General features: G+C 45.1%; 1 protein-coding gene across 4 annotated transcripts in view; it reads right to left on the bottom strand.

Annotated features, from left to right (window-relative positions):
- Positions 1 to 13427, bottom strand: part of Ebf1 (EBF transcription factor 1) — a 385024-nt gene extending 371597 nt beyond the window's left edge. For 2 of the 4 annotated variants that reach the window (XM_027425267.2, XM_027425269.2), the window contains exons 1-4: positions 12469 to 12602; positions 10241 to 10397; positions 9591 to 9654; positions 8883 to 8938 (exon numbers count right to left, since the gene is read on the bottom strand). In XM_027425267.2, coding sequence (XP_027281068.1) covers positions 8883 to 8938; positions 9591 to 9654; positions 10241 to 10397; positions 12469 to 12602 — 411 coding nt within the window. Of the gene's footprint in view, positions 1 to 8882; positions 8939 to 9590; positions 9655 to 10240; positions 10398 to 11537; positions 11737 to 12468 lie in introns of those variants that run through there. The other 2 variants (XM_027425266.2, XM_027425270.2) reach the window with 2 other exon arrangements.
- Positions 13428 to 17334: the final 3907 nt, after the last annotated feature.

Raw genomic sequence — 17334 nt, 5'->3', positions numbered from 1 at the left:
CCTCTTTCCTATATTCCTAAATGACCTTTTCAAATTCCCAGGTCTAGTGGTCCCAGGCATGGTGGTTCATGCCTTTAATCCCAGGTCTAGAGAGACAGAGGCAGGTAGATTTCTGAAGCCTAATCTACTATGTGAGAGCCAGGACTACACAGAGAAATCCTGTCTCAAAAAAGAAAGGAGAGAAAGGAAGGAAAAAAGGGAGAGAGGGAAGGAGGGAGGGAAGGAGAAAGGAAGAAAAGAAGGAAGGAAGGAAGAAAGAAAAAAGAAAGAAAGAAAGAAAGAAAGAAAGAAAGAGAGAAAGGAAAAGAAAAAATGCATTAATTAAAATATTCTGAAAACCAAAATTGAGGCCAGTGAAATCGCTCACCAGACAAAGGTGTTTGCCAACAAGCCTGGCAGCCTGAGTTAACTCCTAGTGATTCACATAGTACAAGAAAAGAACTGACAAGTTGTCCCTGGACCTCCACACATGCACTGTTGTACTCATGAGCCCCCACACATACATGAACGTGTGTACACACTTGAGCACACAAACTAAATAACAAATACATTTAATTTAAAAAAACAAACTTAAATGTGCCTGCTTTAGTGTCTGCAATCACTGTTTTAAAAAAATTAAAAAGGGGAGAAAGAAAACACTGTAAATTACTGATCAGATCTCAAGTATGATGCTAAACAACTCTAATGATGAATTTCTGCTAAATCCTATTATCACTAAAGTGTTTATATGTTCTTCTGGGACTCTACACAACCTCTGCCTCAACTTCAGTGTTTGCCTTCCTAAACTGAAAGAAGTAATTTGGTCAGTGTACAGCTACTAGAAAAGTTTTCCATACTAGGGAGAGAGAGGTTGAGGAGGGAGAAATTGTGTTATTTGGGGGAGGAGGTAGGCATATGAGTTATGTAAGAGCTCAGTTTGAATCTTTCTAGATGAAATAAACACTATTATTACCAAGGCTCCTAGTTGAAATGAGTGGGTCCATGACCATATCCAGTTAATAATAAGCTGGAAGGCAAAGCCACTGAGGACTCCCCTAGGCAATGGATGACAGGGACTCCCAGAAGTCCTGTGTTTTCCCTTTAGTAACTGAACATCACTTGTTACAGGCCCACTCCCTCTGTAACTCATTTCTTTTTTTTAAAGATTTTATTTATTTATTTATTTATTTATTATGTATACAACATTCTGTTTCCATGTATATCTGCACACTAGAAGAGGGCACCAGATCTCATAACGGATGGTTGTGAGCCACCATGTGGTTGCTGGGAATTGAACTCAGGACCTCTGGAAGAGCAGTCGGTGCTCTTAACCTCTGAGCCATCTCTCCAGCCCCATGTAACTCATTTCTTTACCAAATACCAAGCTGCTACTCCGCTTCTGGCTATGGAGTCAAAGAGAGAATCTTTCTCCAAATCAAGCATAGAAAAATGAAGCCAAGAGTTTGGATTTACTCAGAAATAATTAAGAACTCTAGGGAGATCTGGAATCTGAGGTTTCTGTCTTGCCTCTCCCTGAGCTTGAATAATATAAGAAGAGTTCTCAGTGCATAGGGGCAGAAAAAAGAACTACTGCTTTGCTGCTTCTGGAGAATTCTGCAACACAAGAGAGTAGAAGTCTACCATGGGCTAGGAAGGACAGCATTCCTGTCTCTAGAGTAAACTACACATTAAGGGAGCAAGCTTTCCTGTGTAATTCAAAGGCAGAACTCTCCCTAACACTGTAGATAAAAAAACAAAAACAAAAACAAAAAAACCCTAAACATAGAGTCTTCTTTTTAAAATCACTGAAAAGACTTGTTACAGAACACACACATGCACATATACATACAACACACAGTAAATAAGGGTTTCTGAAATGAACAATTGGATGGGACCTCATATAGGAAGGCATGATAGATTTATTTGGATAGCTCCAATGTCACAATAACATTAAGACAGACTTCAGCCTTCCTCTTTTTTTTTTTTTTTTTTTTTTTTTTTTTGCCTCTAAGTTCTCCCTGCAGCTTGCTCCTCGACTAAAAGCATCTTCACTGTGTACATTTAGCACACGCAGCAAGACTGGTTCACAGTTGAGCAAACCTAGACGTTCACCCCCCTACACACACACACAAACACACAAGAGTAGGTATCCTCTAACACCAATCTGGGCCAGGGCTGGTGTGGCTCAGCTTCTCTTTGCTATTTAAATGTATGCTTCTGTAGAGTTCTAGGCAAGCTGGTTGAGGCTGGATCAGCTGGGAGATCCCAGGGGCATATAAACAGCATTGACTGTTTTAAGTGAAACCATTTTAACAGACAGCTGGTTTAGGACCCAGACAATGGAGCACTGAGAAGAAGTCTCATTGTCAAACTCCACAGTAAATCATACGCCTGCTCATCAGGAGGAAGGTGGTCTGCTCAGAGAGCAACAAAGACAACACTGGCTTAAATAAATCGATGTGTTTATCAGAAGTGAGGGTGGGGGAGCCACTACTAAGGTAGGAAGGAGAGCAAGAGAAATTATTAAAATGCATTATTTAAATAAATCATTGAGGGTGAATCAAGTTGAGGTTTATAACCATAGAAACAAAAGATATAGTGTCAAGTGAAAAATAATGTTCACATTAATCCTGCCACGGGCAAACAAATCCCTCAAGGCAGTAGGGATGCTTGGACAGGAAGAAATGTAAAACAGTAAATAGTAATAACTTCACCTCAACTTCCCAAACCTGGTGCTACTAAGAGATGAGTTGTCAAAACCAGTCATATTGGGAGACCTGATTTTCTAATGTAACAGTAGTGTCTCCTCTCTAAATGTCAACCTCAAACAGAAAATAACAAACAGGCAGAAACAAATACAAGTTCCTGCTAGTCCTCTCCTCGTTTTCAGATTGTCTTTTGAACCATATTTTTTTTTAAAATTAACTAAAAATGAAAAAAATAGGCATTGTTAAAACTTTCACACCCTCCCAAAACAGCACTAGTGGAAATTTTGCTGCCCAAAGAGAAAATGCCATTCATTTCAAATGCTTAATTATAAATCCATTGTGACATCTCTGAAAATCAGTCAATCTGTGTACCATGCTTGTCTCAAAATGCCACTCAAAAGGCATTTTGGGAGAACAGTTCATCCCTGGCTTTTCCAAAATATTGCTGAGGCTAAAAAGTTCACTGAAACTCACTACGGATAAAGAGCACACAGCAAAAGGAAAACGAGACAGTAAGCATACACCGGGATCATACTTCAATAGGCTGCCTAGAGAAGTTCAGAGAATTGAGCTTGGTTTTCTTTGTTTACTTTTCTAATAGTTTTAACTCTTTGAGTCCCACACCAGAATCAAGGGAGAAGTGAAAATAGTATTTTTCTCATTGGGAATTTTTCTTGGATTGCAATAAGGAAGGAGCAAGAGGGGGAGGGAGGAGAGGTAACAAAACTTGAATTTCCCACATAAATCAAAACAATAACATTGAAAATGACACTCCTATTTCTGAATATAAAACTAAAAGCAAGTCTACTTTTCACCTTAGAGAAAAAGGCCATAAATATGAAAACTTCCTTCTTCAACCCAAAGAGGCATACCTTCTAAATATAAGCCATCAGTAACAGCCAATTACTAAGAATTGAGCTAATCGAAAAGCAATAATGATATCTACAGTACCAACACACTGCACAACAATTATTACATTTACCAACCAAATTCTACTGCCCTTTCATTACAAAAAAAAGAAAGGTGCAAGCTATAATTCCATTTCCAGTAGGTAAAAGACCCATAGTTAAAAATTAAGCCATGCCAAAGAAAACACCACAAATCTGACATTTCATAAACAATTGTATCGAACAGCAATCTAACATTAATAGAAGAGTAAAATAAAAACTTGCTTTGCTTCAAGTAGCGGCTTGGCTACTGGCGAACAAACTGCAAAGATGTAATTCCAGCTCAGCAGCTAAGCAGGCCCGTTTTCAGAAGTGAGTTAGGCATGATATCATATTCACTATGCTGTTCAGTTACATCACAGCCCCGGCTGAAAGGCAAGCAAGTCCCCAGTGTAGGGGACTTTCTGATGCATCCCTTCTGTCTCAAAGAGCTAAAAGCCCTTATTTTATTCAAATGCCTTGGGGGGAAAAAAACTAAATATTTCAAATAATCCCATATGACGTTTTTTCCTAGAAGTAATAAATGATATTTTACCCAGATAGTTACTGCATTTACTACATTAATAGATACAATTGACTTTGTCAACTCAGTCAAGCAATAATAATAAAATCTTAAGAACAGCTAATTTATTATATACTTAATATATGTCAATCACTGTACTAAGGCCTTTGCAGACACGGATCCATTTCATTTTCACAGCAGAACTTTGAGTTGGGTGCAACATTCTTTCCACTAGTTTGATTCTAAAAGCATATAGTTTTTAATTCCTCTCTAAAACCAAATCTTCCCTGCTCCAAAACCTATGTCAACAATTTACGAACATCCACATCCCCAGTCTTCACCCCAGCAAGACACACACAGATAACAGGCTGTCTGTACAACCATATGAGTTCGATAAATGCATCCCGACTAATATGTTCGTTTTTAATGCTGTTCAAACATTCACATGGAAACAGCTCTAGCGTAAATATCCCCGAACAAATGGCTGTATATTATCCAGGAGGGAGCAGTTGGGCCGCCAGACTGGGGAAGTACTAGGCCATCTGGCTCCGGCAATCTCTCCAAAACCATCAGCTTTGTTTTCACCCCCAGACTCCAAACAACACATTTTCCACTGTGATGAGTTTACATTTTCCCAAACACAGGTCCTGATCATGCATAAAAATTCCAAACTTCTTCATTCCTCTATGTGCAAGGAAATTTAAATCACCTGCATTTTTGACATGTTACCAAAGGAGACTGAAAGCTGTTGAAATATAGCCCCTGACATAAACCTACTCTGTCCTTTCTTGTTTGTTTCCCTGGATATATGAAAGAGCTTCTTTGCTGGCCTTGTAAATTCCTTGGGAACTTATAGATATGCCCCTCCCCCAAAAAAAGTGTTTATCTACCAATGAACTGAAAGAGTTGTTAATCAAATCTATGTAGCCTTGGTAGAACATAATGAAACAATCAATGGGAGGAAAATAAATTGGAATCAACAACTTTAAGTGCTGGGAACATCCAAACAAATATATAAAGAAATCTAGCTAGGGAGCAAATCTGGCAACCTTTGCATTTACTGGACTGTGCCTTTACTCCACTGAATCAGCGCCTTTTGTAGTGGCCTCCCCACATAGCCTACCTTTAGATACATACATGCAAAGATTATGTGACTTCTGTTGGCCTCCCTCAAAAGTAAATAAGTAAAATAAAAAAATAAAACTTTTGTTTGGGCTCAGGGAACATGAGATTGAATCTCCTTTAAGTATTTCTTGAAAAACTCACTCTTTGAGTAAGATGGTGGAAGAAATGAGTTAGTTTAGTGTTTATTAATTACTTAAAGATAAATACCTCACTGGAGTAACCATGGAACACAACCATATCTCAAATGACACAGGAAAATCCGAAGTGAGGCAGGTCAAACCTCAGGCCTCCCCAACTGGGTACATGAGAGTTTCTACATTGACACTGTTTCTGGATGCATCAGCCATAAACTCCTGGATCCTGAGGGCTTTTGCATGCTCACTAATAGAATACCAAAAACAGCAACGACACAAAAACAATCTATTTTTAGGCCAGCTAAACTTGGTTTTGAACAACCCTTCCCAAAAGCAAGACATTTCTTTTCTAATTGAACAGGTTTGGGTTTTTGTTGTTGTTGTAGTTCATTTAAGGTTTGTTTTGTTTTTGTTGTTGTTCTCAAATTTTATACCCTATGTTTTACAATGGAGACATAAGGAGATGGGACCCCAGAGCCTTACACATTCACTCCTAATGAGGCTCCATCATTGCTGGTAGAGTCCAAAATTAGGAATCATTCCTCCGAATAGTCTAATGAGACACTTTAGAAAGGTGTGAAACACTGTGTCATATTCATACATCTTGGTCGGTTGAGTACCTTTCTGCCTCATCTCAGTGCTACTGTATCCACTCAAAATGAGGAACAACCTGTGCCACTAAAGCATGCACAGCAACTCTGTATGTTACTGGCTGAAGATTCCATCTGAATGTTACCCCCAGCTTGCAAATCAGGATATGACATCACATGCACAAAGGCACAACTATATAGTAGTAGGGTCACCGATCAGTGAAGAGGAGATTTCTCAGTGGCCAGGTTTTCCCTCCACCAGCTCCAGTGTTCTTAGAACTCACCACATTGCCAATTGTATTCTGTCTCACACTCTAAATATCAAAATCTGGAATGCATCAGAAAGTATTTCACAGAGGGGCAATGTTACCACTTAATCACTCAGCCTCTGCCAATCCGTACTTTTAGTTAAAGAGGCCGAGGTATATTTCCCTAGCATCAACGCTTTTAGAATGTTTCTATCAGCCTAAGCATTTAATTAGCATAGCATATTTTTGAACTACAGGAAGGTCCACTGTTTTACTCCTGAAGCTGAATATGAATGTGATCTGCAGCTCAGAAAGTAAGGCTTCTGGTATTTCTATCTGCTTTGGGGGGGGGGGGCGAATGGTGAATACATAAGAAGGTAACCTACTTCTAAAACTCCTGCAGCATGTAATCAAAGAACAAGCAACTGGATAATGAACACGGATTGCCTTTCAAAGTGAAAGTTATAGAAAGGGTGGCTACTCAATCATGATGAAAGCAAATGGGCTCATCTTAAAATGTCTTTTGTCTTGATACTTTTGTACCAACTTAGGTAACTATTAAACCTTTTTTTCCAGGTTAATCTTGATTAGAATACATAACTACATGTATTTATAATTTAAACTTTTAGTAATATATGGCAAATGACTTTTTTTAGACCCATTATTTTTTAAAATGCTATCAAGTGGTCAAAGACACCTTCACCTGGAGATTTTTAAAAGCTCTATGGCCATGTTACTAAAATATTTGATGTATTGCTTTCTATTTTTAAAGATCCTCCCACTGTTGCCATATGAGAGAGTATAATGATAAAATGAATTCTTGGTAGCACTGTCTGTTTAGGGAGATCACAATTGAAGTTTTGGGGAGGTTTAAATCAGATAGAAACAATCTCTTCTAACATTTATTAATTCTATGGTCCTTGGAACAGTGCTTGTCATAGTGTGGCCTACTGTTTCAGTGGTCAATGTTCCAGGAACACATCGGCCTTCTACAGTTGTTTGTGTGGATGCCTTTATCTTAAAAAGCAAGCCCTAATAAATACAAATGAAGTATAGGGTATAGTTCATTCTTTTCCCTCAGGCGCCCCTGTCTCCACTCCTCTCTGATGAGAAGGGCAAGACAGGATATCAGAAACAACTTTTGAAAAGCAAAATTCCACCTAGTATATTTTTGTTTTGACACCAAATTAAAAGTTATTAAAACAAGTATTTTGTGTTTCTGCTCAGCAGAGAAAAAATTAAGAATTCAGAGTCCAAGAGAAAGACAATTATCCTATATAGCCTTTAGATGCATTCAAGAAAATAGCTATGATTAAAACAATAAATGGAAATTTACTCTGAGCTGTCAACTAAGAAATGAACACAATCTTGCAGAGAGGAAAATACTTAAGGAAAATAGCATGACATCAATTTTTTCAGATGCTTATTACTTTAAAAAATATACTTCATGCCCATAATTCCATGTATTTTACTTGAGTCACAATAAATATGTTCATAATAACCAACATGAACTGTTATTAAATGCTTTCTGCTAAGATTGCAAACTCCCAAAAGCTTATTAATGTGTATTTTGCACATTATAGCTAGGCAAATCTAAAGCTACTTTTAATTATGCATGCACACCCTAATTCCAAACTTTTGAAACTATTGAAGAAAGTGGACCCCTCCTTGTTTTAAAGGGAATATTTTTAAATGACAATAAGGTAAACACATTTTAACCCTAGTACTAAACTGCTATTTGCTGTACAATAGATAACTTTTCTTTTTGTTCTGAATTCTTTCATCCTCTAAATAAAGATGTCTTCTTTTTTCTGCTACTTCATTCTGAAACTATACTTTTTCTTAAAATTAAGAAGGGGGGGAACCTCCTGGGCCTCATTAAAATGTCAAGCCTCGCTTCTACCTTGGCTCATAATTGTATCTTTTAAAACATAACTCAACCTTAATGTATACTGCCTGACACCAAGTGTTGGCAAGCTTAAGAAAATGCTGTCCGTTTACCTTTAAGACAGAAAGCTAGCTTGCTTTTGTTGCCTGGCTCCCAGCCAAACTTGGAGGCCAAAGCAGGAGGGTTTTTGTAAAACACCCTCCAACAATTGTATGCTCCCACTTTCAACACTACTTTCCAATACCACCGCCTTTTAAAAATTAAAAATCTGTGGAGAAGTCATTTGCAAACTTCATCCAGCTCTGCCGGTCTGGAAAAGCCAGCTTTGCCCCCCCCCAACCCCGCCCCTCCAAGTTCCTCTGGCCTGGGCATGGATAAAACCTGGCTAGTTTGGGTCTCAGTAGTTCAGTCCATACTGCCTCCCGCAGGTGGGGGTTCCTAGGCTCCTTTTGCATCCCCTGGGGCTCCTCAGCCAAGTCAGAGGAAGTCCAGTCCTTACTCCTTCATTCAGCATCCCAGGTCTTAATCACCGGGCCTGGATTTCCCAGGGAGGGAAGTGAGCCTCGAGCGATCCCCAGACAGAGGTGTTACAACAGAAATGGTCCGGCAAGCCTGAGCTGCTACCACTTTGCCAGGGCTACCTGACTTTGAAGAGTTTGGGTCCCATTCATCTCTCAGTGGTGGCACAAGCAGCTTTTGAACCGCAGCAAATTTTGTGACCCAAGAGTCGTTGCCACAGTGTGGAATTCTAAGAAACTTACTTGTTTTGTCATGGAGTCGATGAGGCGCACATAGAAATCCTGTTCAGTCCTTATCCCTGTGGGTGGAGGGAGGAAGGAAAATTAAGAGAGGGGATAAACCCTGAAGGAAAAAAGAACCCCACAATACAAATAACAAGAGCAACAAACAAAAACTGCACACAAAGGGGGCCAAGGCCAAGGGGAACTCCTGCTGTCCTGAAAAGGGGATCCTCCCCAGAATCCAGAAAGGATCTTCGGGCCTAGTTCAAATGCCCCCTCCCCCGGAAGCCAGACCCTTCCAAGCATTGGAGCTAGAAATGAGGTGGGAACCCCCCAACCTGGCCACTCCCCCTCTCCAGGCTAGAACCCCTTCTGCAGTCGCCTGGATCCATCAGGACCACCACCCTTCCTAGCTCCCCAGAACCGAGGAGCCCTGAGACCTTTGGAATTTGGGCCGAGCAAAACAGGCTTCACGAAGGGAAGGAAGAAGCCAACCGAGGGGTCTAGTTAGGACCAAGTGGCCTCCAGTCAGCCCTGGGCTGACTAAGCCGCCCTCCGCCTCCTCAGGTGAGAAACTTCCTAGGATGAAATTTCGGAGAGGCCTGTTCACCTGGAGGGTGGCTGACGACTGAGCTTCGCTGGGGGGCTTTCGTCCACCTGGAGCTCCGTGAGCCCCCTGCCCTGACCCGGAGCCCCAGGGTGCTGGCACCGACCCGACAGGAGCCTCACCATTGCTGTAGAGGAGTTGGAGCCGGTAGTGGATCCCATTATTGGTCTTTTCGCTGTTGGCTTCCTGGTTTGCAGCAGGGCCCAAAGACACAAGAGACGAGGACAGAGGTCTCTGTGAGCGAGTGCACCAACTTCAAGGCAACTTTTCCCAAATGGGACCCCCCCCAACCTGTGAAGCTAGTCAGCCCGGTAGCAACAGAAATTGTGGCAAACAGTTAATCTCTTCTCCACCCTCATCACAAACTGCACTCTCTCTCTCTCTCTCCCATTCCAGAAATTTCTGTGAGGTCCACATGGGTGAGACTCTGCTTAGAACCTGGGGACTGCAACCCGGGCCATCTGAGGCAAGCAACGCATGGTCTGAGAGTTCAGAGTTAGCACATCCCAGTCTCCCAAGCCTAGACTGAAGTCGTGTTCGTTTTGCGTGGATTCTCTCCAGTTCTGGGGGGCTCCATACTAACTTTCTGGAGCAGGACCTTGTGTCCCAGGAGCCTGGATTCGTCCAGGACGGGAAATGACGGGGCAGGAGGTGGGGGGGGGGTGCTCACAGGAGTGTGAGGATGGCTTTGCATGCACAGAGGCGGCTTCTAAGGCGCCTGGGCCTGCTCCCTGAGCCTGGGGCTACTGGGGACCGTGCTGCGCCCACTTACTTTTTCCTTCTCCACGAACCCCACAAAGGCAGTCCTCTCAATCTCCACGGGCTGGCCCTGTCTGTCGTAGAGGGCCAGGACGAAGTGGAAGAAGTTGGATTTCCGCAGATTAGAAGGCGGCTGCTTCTCAAAGTGAGCCCGGGCCAGACCCACCCCGCTGCGACCAAAGACGCAGAGTTAGATCCTAAGCCAAACCATGTCCCGCACTCCCATTGTCACCCAGGACGCGCGCGCGAACCCCCCAAACACCCACCTCCTCTGCTCCCAAAACATCCCCTGGGTGCCTTCCATGACCCATCAGGAGCACAAACGCGGCTGAAGAACCGCACACATGTCACTCATGTTCCCGTGCTCCCGGTTCAGAGACAGCGGGTCCTCAGAACTCAGAGGTGTGAAAGTTTTGTTTGGGTTTTGGACGCGAGATGAAACGCTACAATCTTTACTCCACTTGAAGCGCGCTGCGTGCAGAGGAAACGTGACCGTGGGTGAGGTGAAAGGAGGTTAGAGAGAAAGTGCGCAGTTTACAACTTCGAAGGGTAGGGCGTGGGAATGGGCTCCAACTGCGCCTCCAAATCTCTCAAGTAAGTGGGCAGGTGGAAACGAATGCAGGCATGCTGGGATGCTCGCTGCAGTAGCCACCCTCCAGGAAACTTCCCCAACCTCGGGCAGCTGCCGGTGCCTGGCCTCAGCACGCTAATTTTCTACGCAAACACAAGCAAGTGGAAAAGGGTCCCAGATTGGGACTCGCGGCTATTAGAAGTGATCGATCGCCATGGGAAAGGGAACTGGGATGTTTTGTTTTATTGTTGTGTGTGGTTGTTGATGTTGTTTGGGTTTGTTTTTTAATAAAAGACCTGTCTTGACAAAGTTTTGGCATCCTGAGAAATCGTCCGCACTCATTCCAGAAACCCAAAGGCTGCTGGCTGAGCAGTTCCGCCAGGGACTAGAGACTGAGGCGCCCGGGGGCACCACACTGACAGCCCAAACTGCCCGACAAAACTGGACAACACACACACACACACACACACACACACACACACACACACACACACACACACGCACTTTCGCTTCCAGCTTAGTTACCCAATTCACTCTCACTTCAACCACTCCCAACCCTGTGCTCAGCGGGCATGGAAATAGTACAGGGACAGTTGCCTCTAGTCGTCCCCAAAACTGGAATAATGCAATTACTCTTCCTTCTCCTTCTACACCCTATAAGTCTAATGGGGCCTAAGGCCACCAAGTTTTCCATTGCCATAAGCCCAGTTGGTGGCCAGAAATGAAAAGGATAGGGTACCATTTCTCACTTGGGACCAAGAGCCTCTGGACAGGGTTCTGGCTGTGCTCAGGGAAGTGCCTCAAGTTGGCCTCCAAGGACATGGCCTCCAAGCCACTCGGTGTAGACTCTGGAGAGTGAGAGAGCGACTGGAGGAGGCCAAGGTGACAGGGGCCGGAGAAGGCTTTTGGGAAATGTGAGAATTAAACTTGGGAACTGCTGTTCTGCAGGAGGAGTAAGAAAAACTGAAGGCTTGGGGGGGGGGGTAGAGAACCAGATAGAAGTAAGAGAAGAGTCCAGGGAGAGGAATGGGGAGAGAGAACAGGAGAGACCCGGAGGTGAGGAAAGAAAGAAGAGTGAAGCTAAGAAAGAAGGAAAGAAAAAAGAGTGGGAAACGCAAGGGTGAAAGAAGGAAGGACAAGTACAAGAAAAAAGAAATGAAATAAGGTGGAAAAGGGAAAGGAAAGAAACATGAAATGTAAGGGAGAGGAAGGCAGAGGGAGAGAAGAGAAAATTAAGTAAGAAAGAAGGAAGATAAAAAGAGAGAAAAGAAAGAGAAATAAGGGGGAAAGGAAGCGAAGGGAAGGAAGGAAAAGGAAAAAAAAAATAACCACCCAGAAAAGAAAACAAGCGGTCAGAAAAGCGCAGCTATCCAACACCGTGCTGGTGAGACGCCTCTTCTGGGTTAAAACAAAATGAAAACAGTCGCAGATGAGGCTGCGGAAAGTGCCGGCAAAGCTTGGGCTCGGCTCCCTCCAGCAGCTCCGCAGCTCTCAGTTCTCTGGCCGCCGGCGCCAAGTGCTGCGCCGCCGGGGAGCGCCGAGCCCGGGCAGCGAGAGCAGCACAGCGGCAGACGCACTCGCGTGGCCGGGCCCCGGGTAGCCGCGCCGCCGCCTCCGGGCTCTCCCGCTAGCCTGCGGCCTCTCCGCCTCGGTCCCCGAGCGGTACCCACCTCTGCGCCGCTGTGTTGGCGTCCAGCACCCCGGCGCCCTGCATCCACGTCCGCACCGCGTTCATGCCGCTGCCCAGCGGCTCTTCCTTCATACTGCTTCCACTCCGTTGGATGCTTTCCTGGATCCCAAACATGAAAACAACCTTTTCTTGTGGAAAATCTCCTCCCCTTTGAAAATATTGAAAAAAAAAAAAAAAGGAAGAAAAACGCCAACCACAGATTTTTTTTTTTTGAGTCGATGAAACTAGCGCTACATCAAGGCGGCGGGCTGAAAAGCAAAATTTTTAAAAATGTAAACCTTCGCTCAAAACTGAGCGGTAACAAGGGGGAGGGGTGAGGAAAAAAAGAAAGGGAAAATCCAACGAAAAGACCAAAATTAAGAAAAAATAGAGATGTATGCTTTGCTGTTGGGGGTTGTTTGGTTGGTTGATTTTGAGTTTGGGTGCTTTTTTTTCCTTTTTTTTTTTTGCTTTTTTTTTTTTTTTTGTAGTAATCACAGGCCGTTGGAGGGGCTGGAGTTTCCTTTTGTAGAGGTACCTTCACTTGAAGAAGCAGGAAGAAAAAAACCACCCTGATGACAATTTAAGAAACAATAGATACGACTCTCGAAGCCGGCTTGGCTCCTTGAAGTGTCATTTTCCACAATCAGGCAAGTTTTTTTTTCCTCTCTCTCTCTCTCTTTTTTTTCCTCCTCTCTCAACCAAAGATGTTTCTTTCCTTTCCGTGCGTGTAGATGAGGACGCTGGTTGCTGTAGACAGATACACCGGAGAGGGTGGGGGGAAGGGGAGAGAGAGGGAAAGAGGAAGGGGGGGAAGGGAAAGAGATAGAAAGAGAGAGGAGAGGGAGAAAGAGAGGGGTGGACCCTGTTGGATGGAGATTCTGTTTTCTCCTTGCTAAAATAGAAGTGATTTGCAGGCTCTCCCTGTGGAATCCAGTTTGACTCTCCCCAGAGCTAAACACAGACACACTAACCCCAGAGGGAAAGAGGCGGGGCCCTCGCAGTCTAGCCACGCCCCTTCTTTGCATAACGTCATCCTTCCGCCTTACCTCAGCCAATCGCAGCTCCCAAGCTGGCTTGTTCACAGAGCCAGGCCACACTCCCTCATTAACATCCTTCTCCCAGTGGCAGGGGAGTCGCCAAAGTTCCCGGCAAAGTGGCGAGCAAGAGAGCTCTGAACACCGGCTTCTAGTCTGGGAAGGAGCGGGGCCGTGAGGAGCGAGAAAGGGGGCTGAGGGAAGGAGATGGAGATATCCTTCTCAGGGATCTGGGCTGAGAGGGTCTGCACCATGGCAGTCTGCGCCTTCCTGGGCAGATACCTGGTTCTTGCTCCGCTGTCCTGGGACTTCGGGGACAAAGGTGGAGGAAAAAGGACTGACAAGGCAGAAAAGACAGGATGAGCATCCCAGGTGCCCAGCTCTTCACTCTGAAGCAATGGTGGGATGGAATTTGTGTGCGCGAGAATGAGACTTGAGGGCCTGCGGAAGGACACTATCTCTGTGTCAGGAGCGGTAGAGGAGACCAAAGCCCCAACAAGAGAGGCTTTAGTAGATCTCCAAGGAGTGGGGGATCCAAACTCTGTCCTCAGCCTGCCTCTGAAATGACTCTGGTTCTGGTGCTAACCCAGATGCGGTTGCTGCTGGGCACTGTTCTTACTAGCTCGGTTCTCCAGCAGCCCCCGCCCCAGCCCCCAGATGTGCGAATGGTAGAATGAATGGGTGGCTGCGGCTGTGCCAAGGTGTGACTCTAAATATCCTCAGATTTAATCCCCAACTCCCTCTCCTGCTCCGCGTAGCATTTTATTTTTCTTTATCAAAGCAGCAAGGATGTTTCCTTCTCTGATTAGTTGGTAATTGGGCACACAGGGTTTTTCTGTCAAAAAGGAAGGCAGCTTGAGCCAACTTCAGTCACAAGGACAAGGAGAGGGACTGGGAAATAGAGAAGAGAGGTGGGTAGCGGAGGAGAAGGAGGAAACGGTGTCAGTGGAAGAATACAAGGAAGGAAAGAAAGAAGGAAGAGGAGGAGGAAGGAAGGTTAACTTGCCTTCCACCTCAGGCTTTTTGGCCTTTGTGTTGTGGCTGAGGAGGAAATAGCTAGACAGTTATGGGTAATGTGCCTGCCCCAATATTTTTTTTCTTAAGGTTGCAACGTCGAATAAGCTCATGGTAAAGTGTTATATTATCCTCAGAGGACATCCCTGGATGCAGCCAAATCTGCTAAGGACTCCTTGGGGAAATTCTTCGCCTGAAATCCAGGTTCCCTTTCTGCTGGCCTTCCTTGGGCATTTGATTTAGAATATGTACTGGGGTCAGTGATGGAAAAGTACACATATCTCTGTTGAATGAAAGAATTAAGACAGGCAAGGGTTATGCTTTGTGGGTCTGGCAGAGGAGGAAAGTGGAGCCCTTTCATGATGAAAGAGTGAGTTTATTGCAAGCCTACAGGTGCACTCATGGTCACTGTCCTCAGACCCAACTTGATCTCCCATCTAGCTCTCAGAGTATTTATCAGGACCACACAGGTGCTAGGATGTTTCTTCCTGCTACTAAAATTAATGTATCTCCTCCAAGCAATTCCTGCAGAGATCATCTGACCCCTCAGGGTCCCCATGGCATCTGCCAGAGCTTCTGGAACACAATTGGTGGTGGTGGTGGTGGTGGTGGTGGTGGTGGTGTGTGTGTGTGTGTGTGTGTGTATGTGTGTAAAAAGATGGGAAGAGTTACATGGTTGTGGACACCCAGTCCTTCTCCACCTCTATAGAACTTAAATGCACAATTGAAACTAGGCCTATTAAACTTTTTCCAAAGCTGCAAGCAAAGGATGTTGTTAGCTTACAGAGTCTACAGAATCACTCCCTTCCCTAAGTTGGGAGGAGGGGGTGTTACTTCAAGGTAAGGGGCATCAGAAAGCAGGGGCCATCCTCCAACAATGGGTCCCAGGAAGCCCTAGCTTAAGACTCTGGCCTTCCTCTCTTTAACTGCTCAAATCTCCACTTTTCTCTTTGGTAATCAGACCAAAGCATTGAAAGTTTTATGTTAATGTAGCAGAATATATGTCCTAGTGATGGGGAACACACAGTCAGGAAAACATCATTGCCTGAAAAAGGAGAAATGCAGTCATGCTGAGGTCTGTGATTAGCAGGATTCACAGAGAACATAGACTTCTGGAGGTCATCTACAAAGGACCCTGGTGTTAGTAAGCACATGAAACTCACTATCCCCAAAGCAAAACTGGCACAGAAAATGGCATCTTTAGCAGTCCAGTTATCCAGGAACCAACTACATCCATCCACCAAGTCAGAGAAGAAGCATGCAAAGAGGGGGAGGCAAGAATCTTTGGGTAATACTAATTCCCTTTAGCTGGGACAGGCAGCAAGCACCACACCTGGGATGATGGGCATACTTTGTTTTCATTAAGCAGAGTGCATTTGTAGGTGTTTATCTGGGTGTTTGCACTTTTAACATGGCTTTTGCATCCAGTAATGTTTAAGAAGTAGGAGGCTGGAGACAAAGTGGAAAAGAGAGGGTGACAGAAAACTGAGAACGACACCCAGGACCAGGATCAGGACCATAGAGGGTGGTGTGTGTGTGTGTGTGTGTGTGTGTGTGTGTGTGTGTGTGTCATGAAGGAGATGCATACTTGAACATTCAGATTCATAAGTCTCAGTCATAGCTGCAGATTCAGAGACTCTGACATTGGTGCCTAGGAATCTATATTTAAAGAAAGTTAGCAATTCTTCACTGCTTTCTCTCATCTCTGAGAGAAAACCAAAGGAGGGGGGGAAGTGGTGACAGGGGAAAGAGGTAACTGTGAATGAGGAAAGAACACAGCGGGTTTATCAGGAGTCACTTCAGAGGAGTGTTTCTTCTGGAACAACGTTCCCCTTGAACTTCTGGCACTTTTTTCAGTCTTCTTCAGAATGGTCAGGGTAATGGACAGGCTCTCAGAGGGTCTACACTGCCAAGTAGAGCTGCCCAGCTTTTTGGGTCCTCCTCCAGTGATGGAGGAAGTTGAGGCCAGGTCACAAGAAGTCCCTCCCTGCCCCTGCACCCTTCAAGCAAGACGTCTCACACCCTGTCAGTCCCAAACTTCTATAAACTCAGATTCTCTCTCTTGGGGCATATCAAATCACGCAATAACTTATAGGGGCTTGGGTAGAAATAGGCTCCCCTGCTTGCTCTTCAGTAAAAAGAAAGACCCCTTGAATTCAATGGAACTGGGGCCACAGGGAATGTCCCAGGGAACGAGGGGATGGCTTTTGCTCGTCTGCCCCCAGGAGGCCAGGCTTGGGACTAGTCCCGAAGGCAAGGAGTTCTACTGTCCTCTTCTTAAGGGCCCCCGCCCCCAGGGCCAACAGTCCAGGAGAAATACCCCCTCACCTTTCTTAGCTTCCTTGCCAGAGGCTGTTTGGACTTCCAGTAGGAGGACAGGTGCTTCTTTCAGTGCTGAGAGGAACGGGAAGAGGAGAAACAGCGACTAAGCAGCGAGGCTCAAAGGCCCTCTGTCTGCTGCATGTTCCTGGGGAGCTGCAGGACCACTAGGCGTCTGAGACGTGTAATAGGGACAGGCAGAAATCTGAGCGCTCCTTATGGGGGTCGGGGGTCGGGTTTGGGGGAGGTCACCCGGCAGAGTTGGTAAAAACCTTGAGCCCTGAGAAAGAAAGGACCTACGGGTCGCATCCAGGCGATGGCGAGGGAGAGGCGCATGCGGGTGGAGGAGGCCAAGCATTTGGAACTCACGCATCTACTAAACCCTGGCGTGTCCCCGGGTGGTATTTATCCACCGCTATGGGGAGTGGGGAGCGTGAGAGCCGCCGGCCAGAGCGCCACCGGAAATCCGGACTCTGATCCAGGCTTGCGACCTCGCA

The sequence above is a fragment of the Cricetulus griseus genome, chromosome 7, assembly GCF_003668045.3.
Source record: "Cricetulus griseus strain 17A/GY chromosome 7, alternate assembly CriGri-PICRH-1.0, whole genome shotgun sequence".
Classification (NCBI taxonomy): domain Eukaryota; kingdom Metazoa; phylum Chordata; class Mammalia; order Rodentia; family Cricetidae; genus Cricetulus; species Cricetulus griseus.
This window is presented reverse-complemented; position numbering and strand designations above follow the sequence as displayed.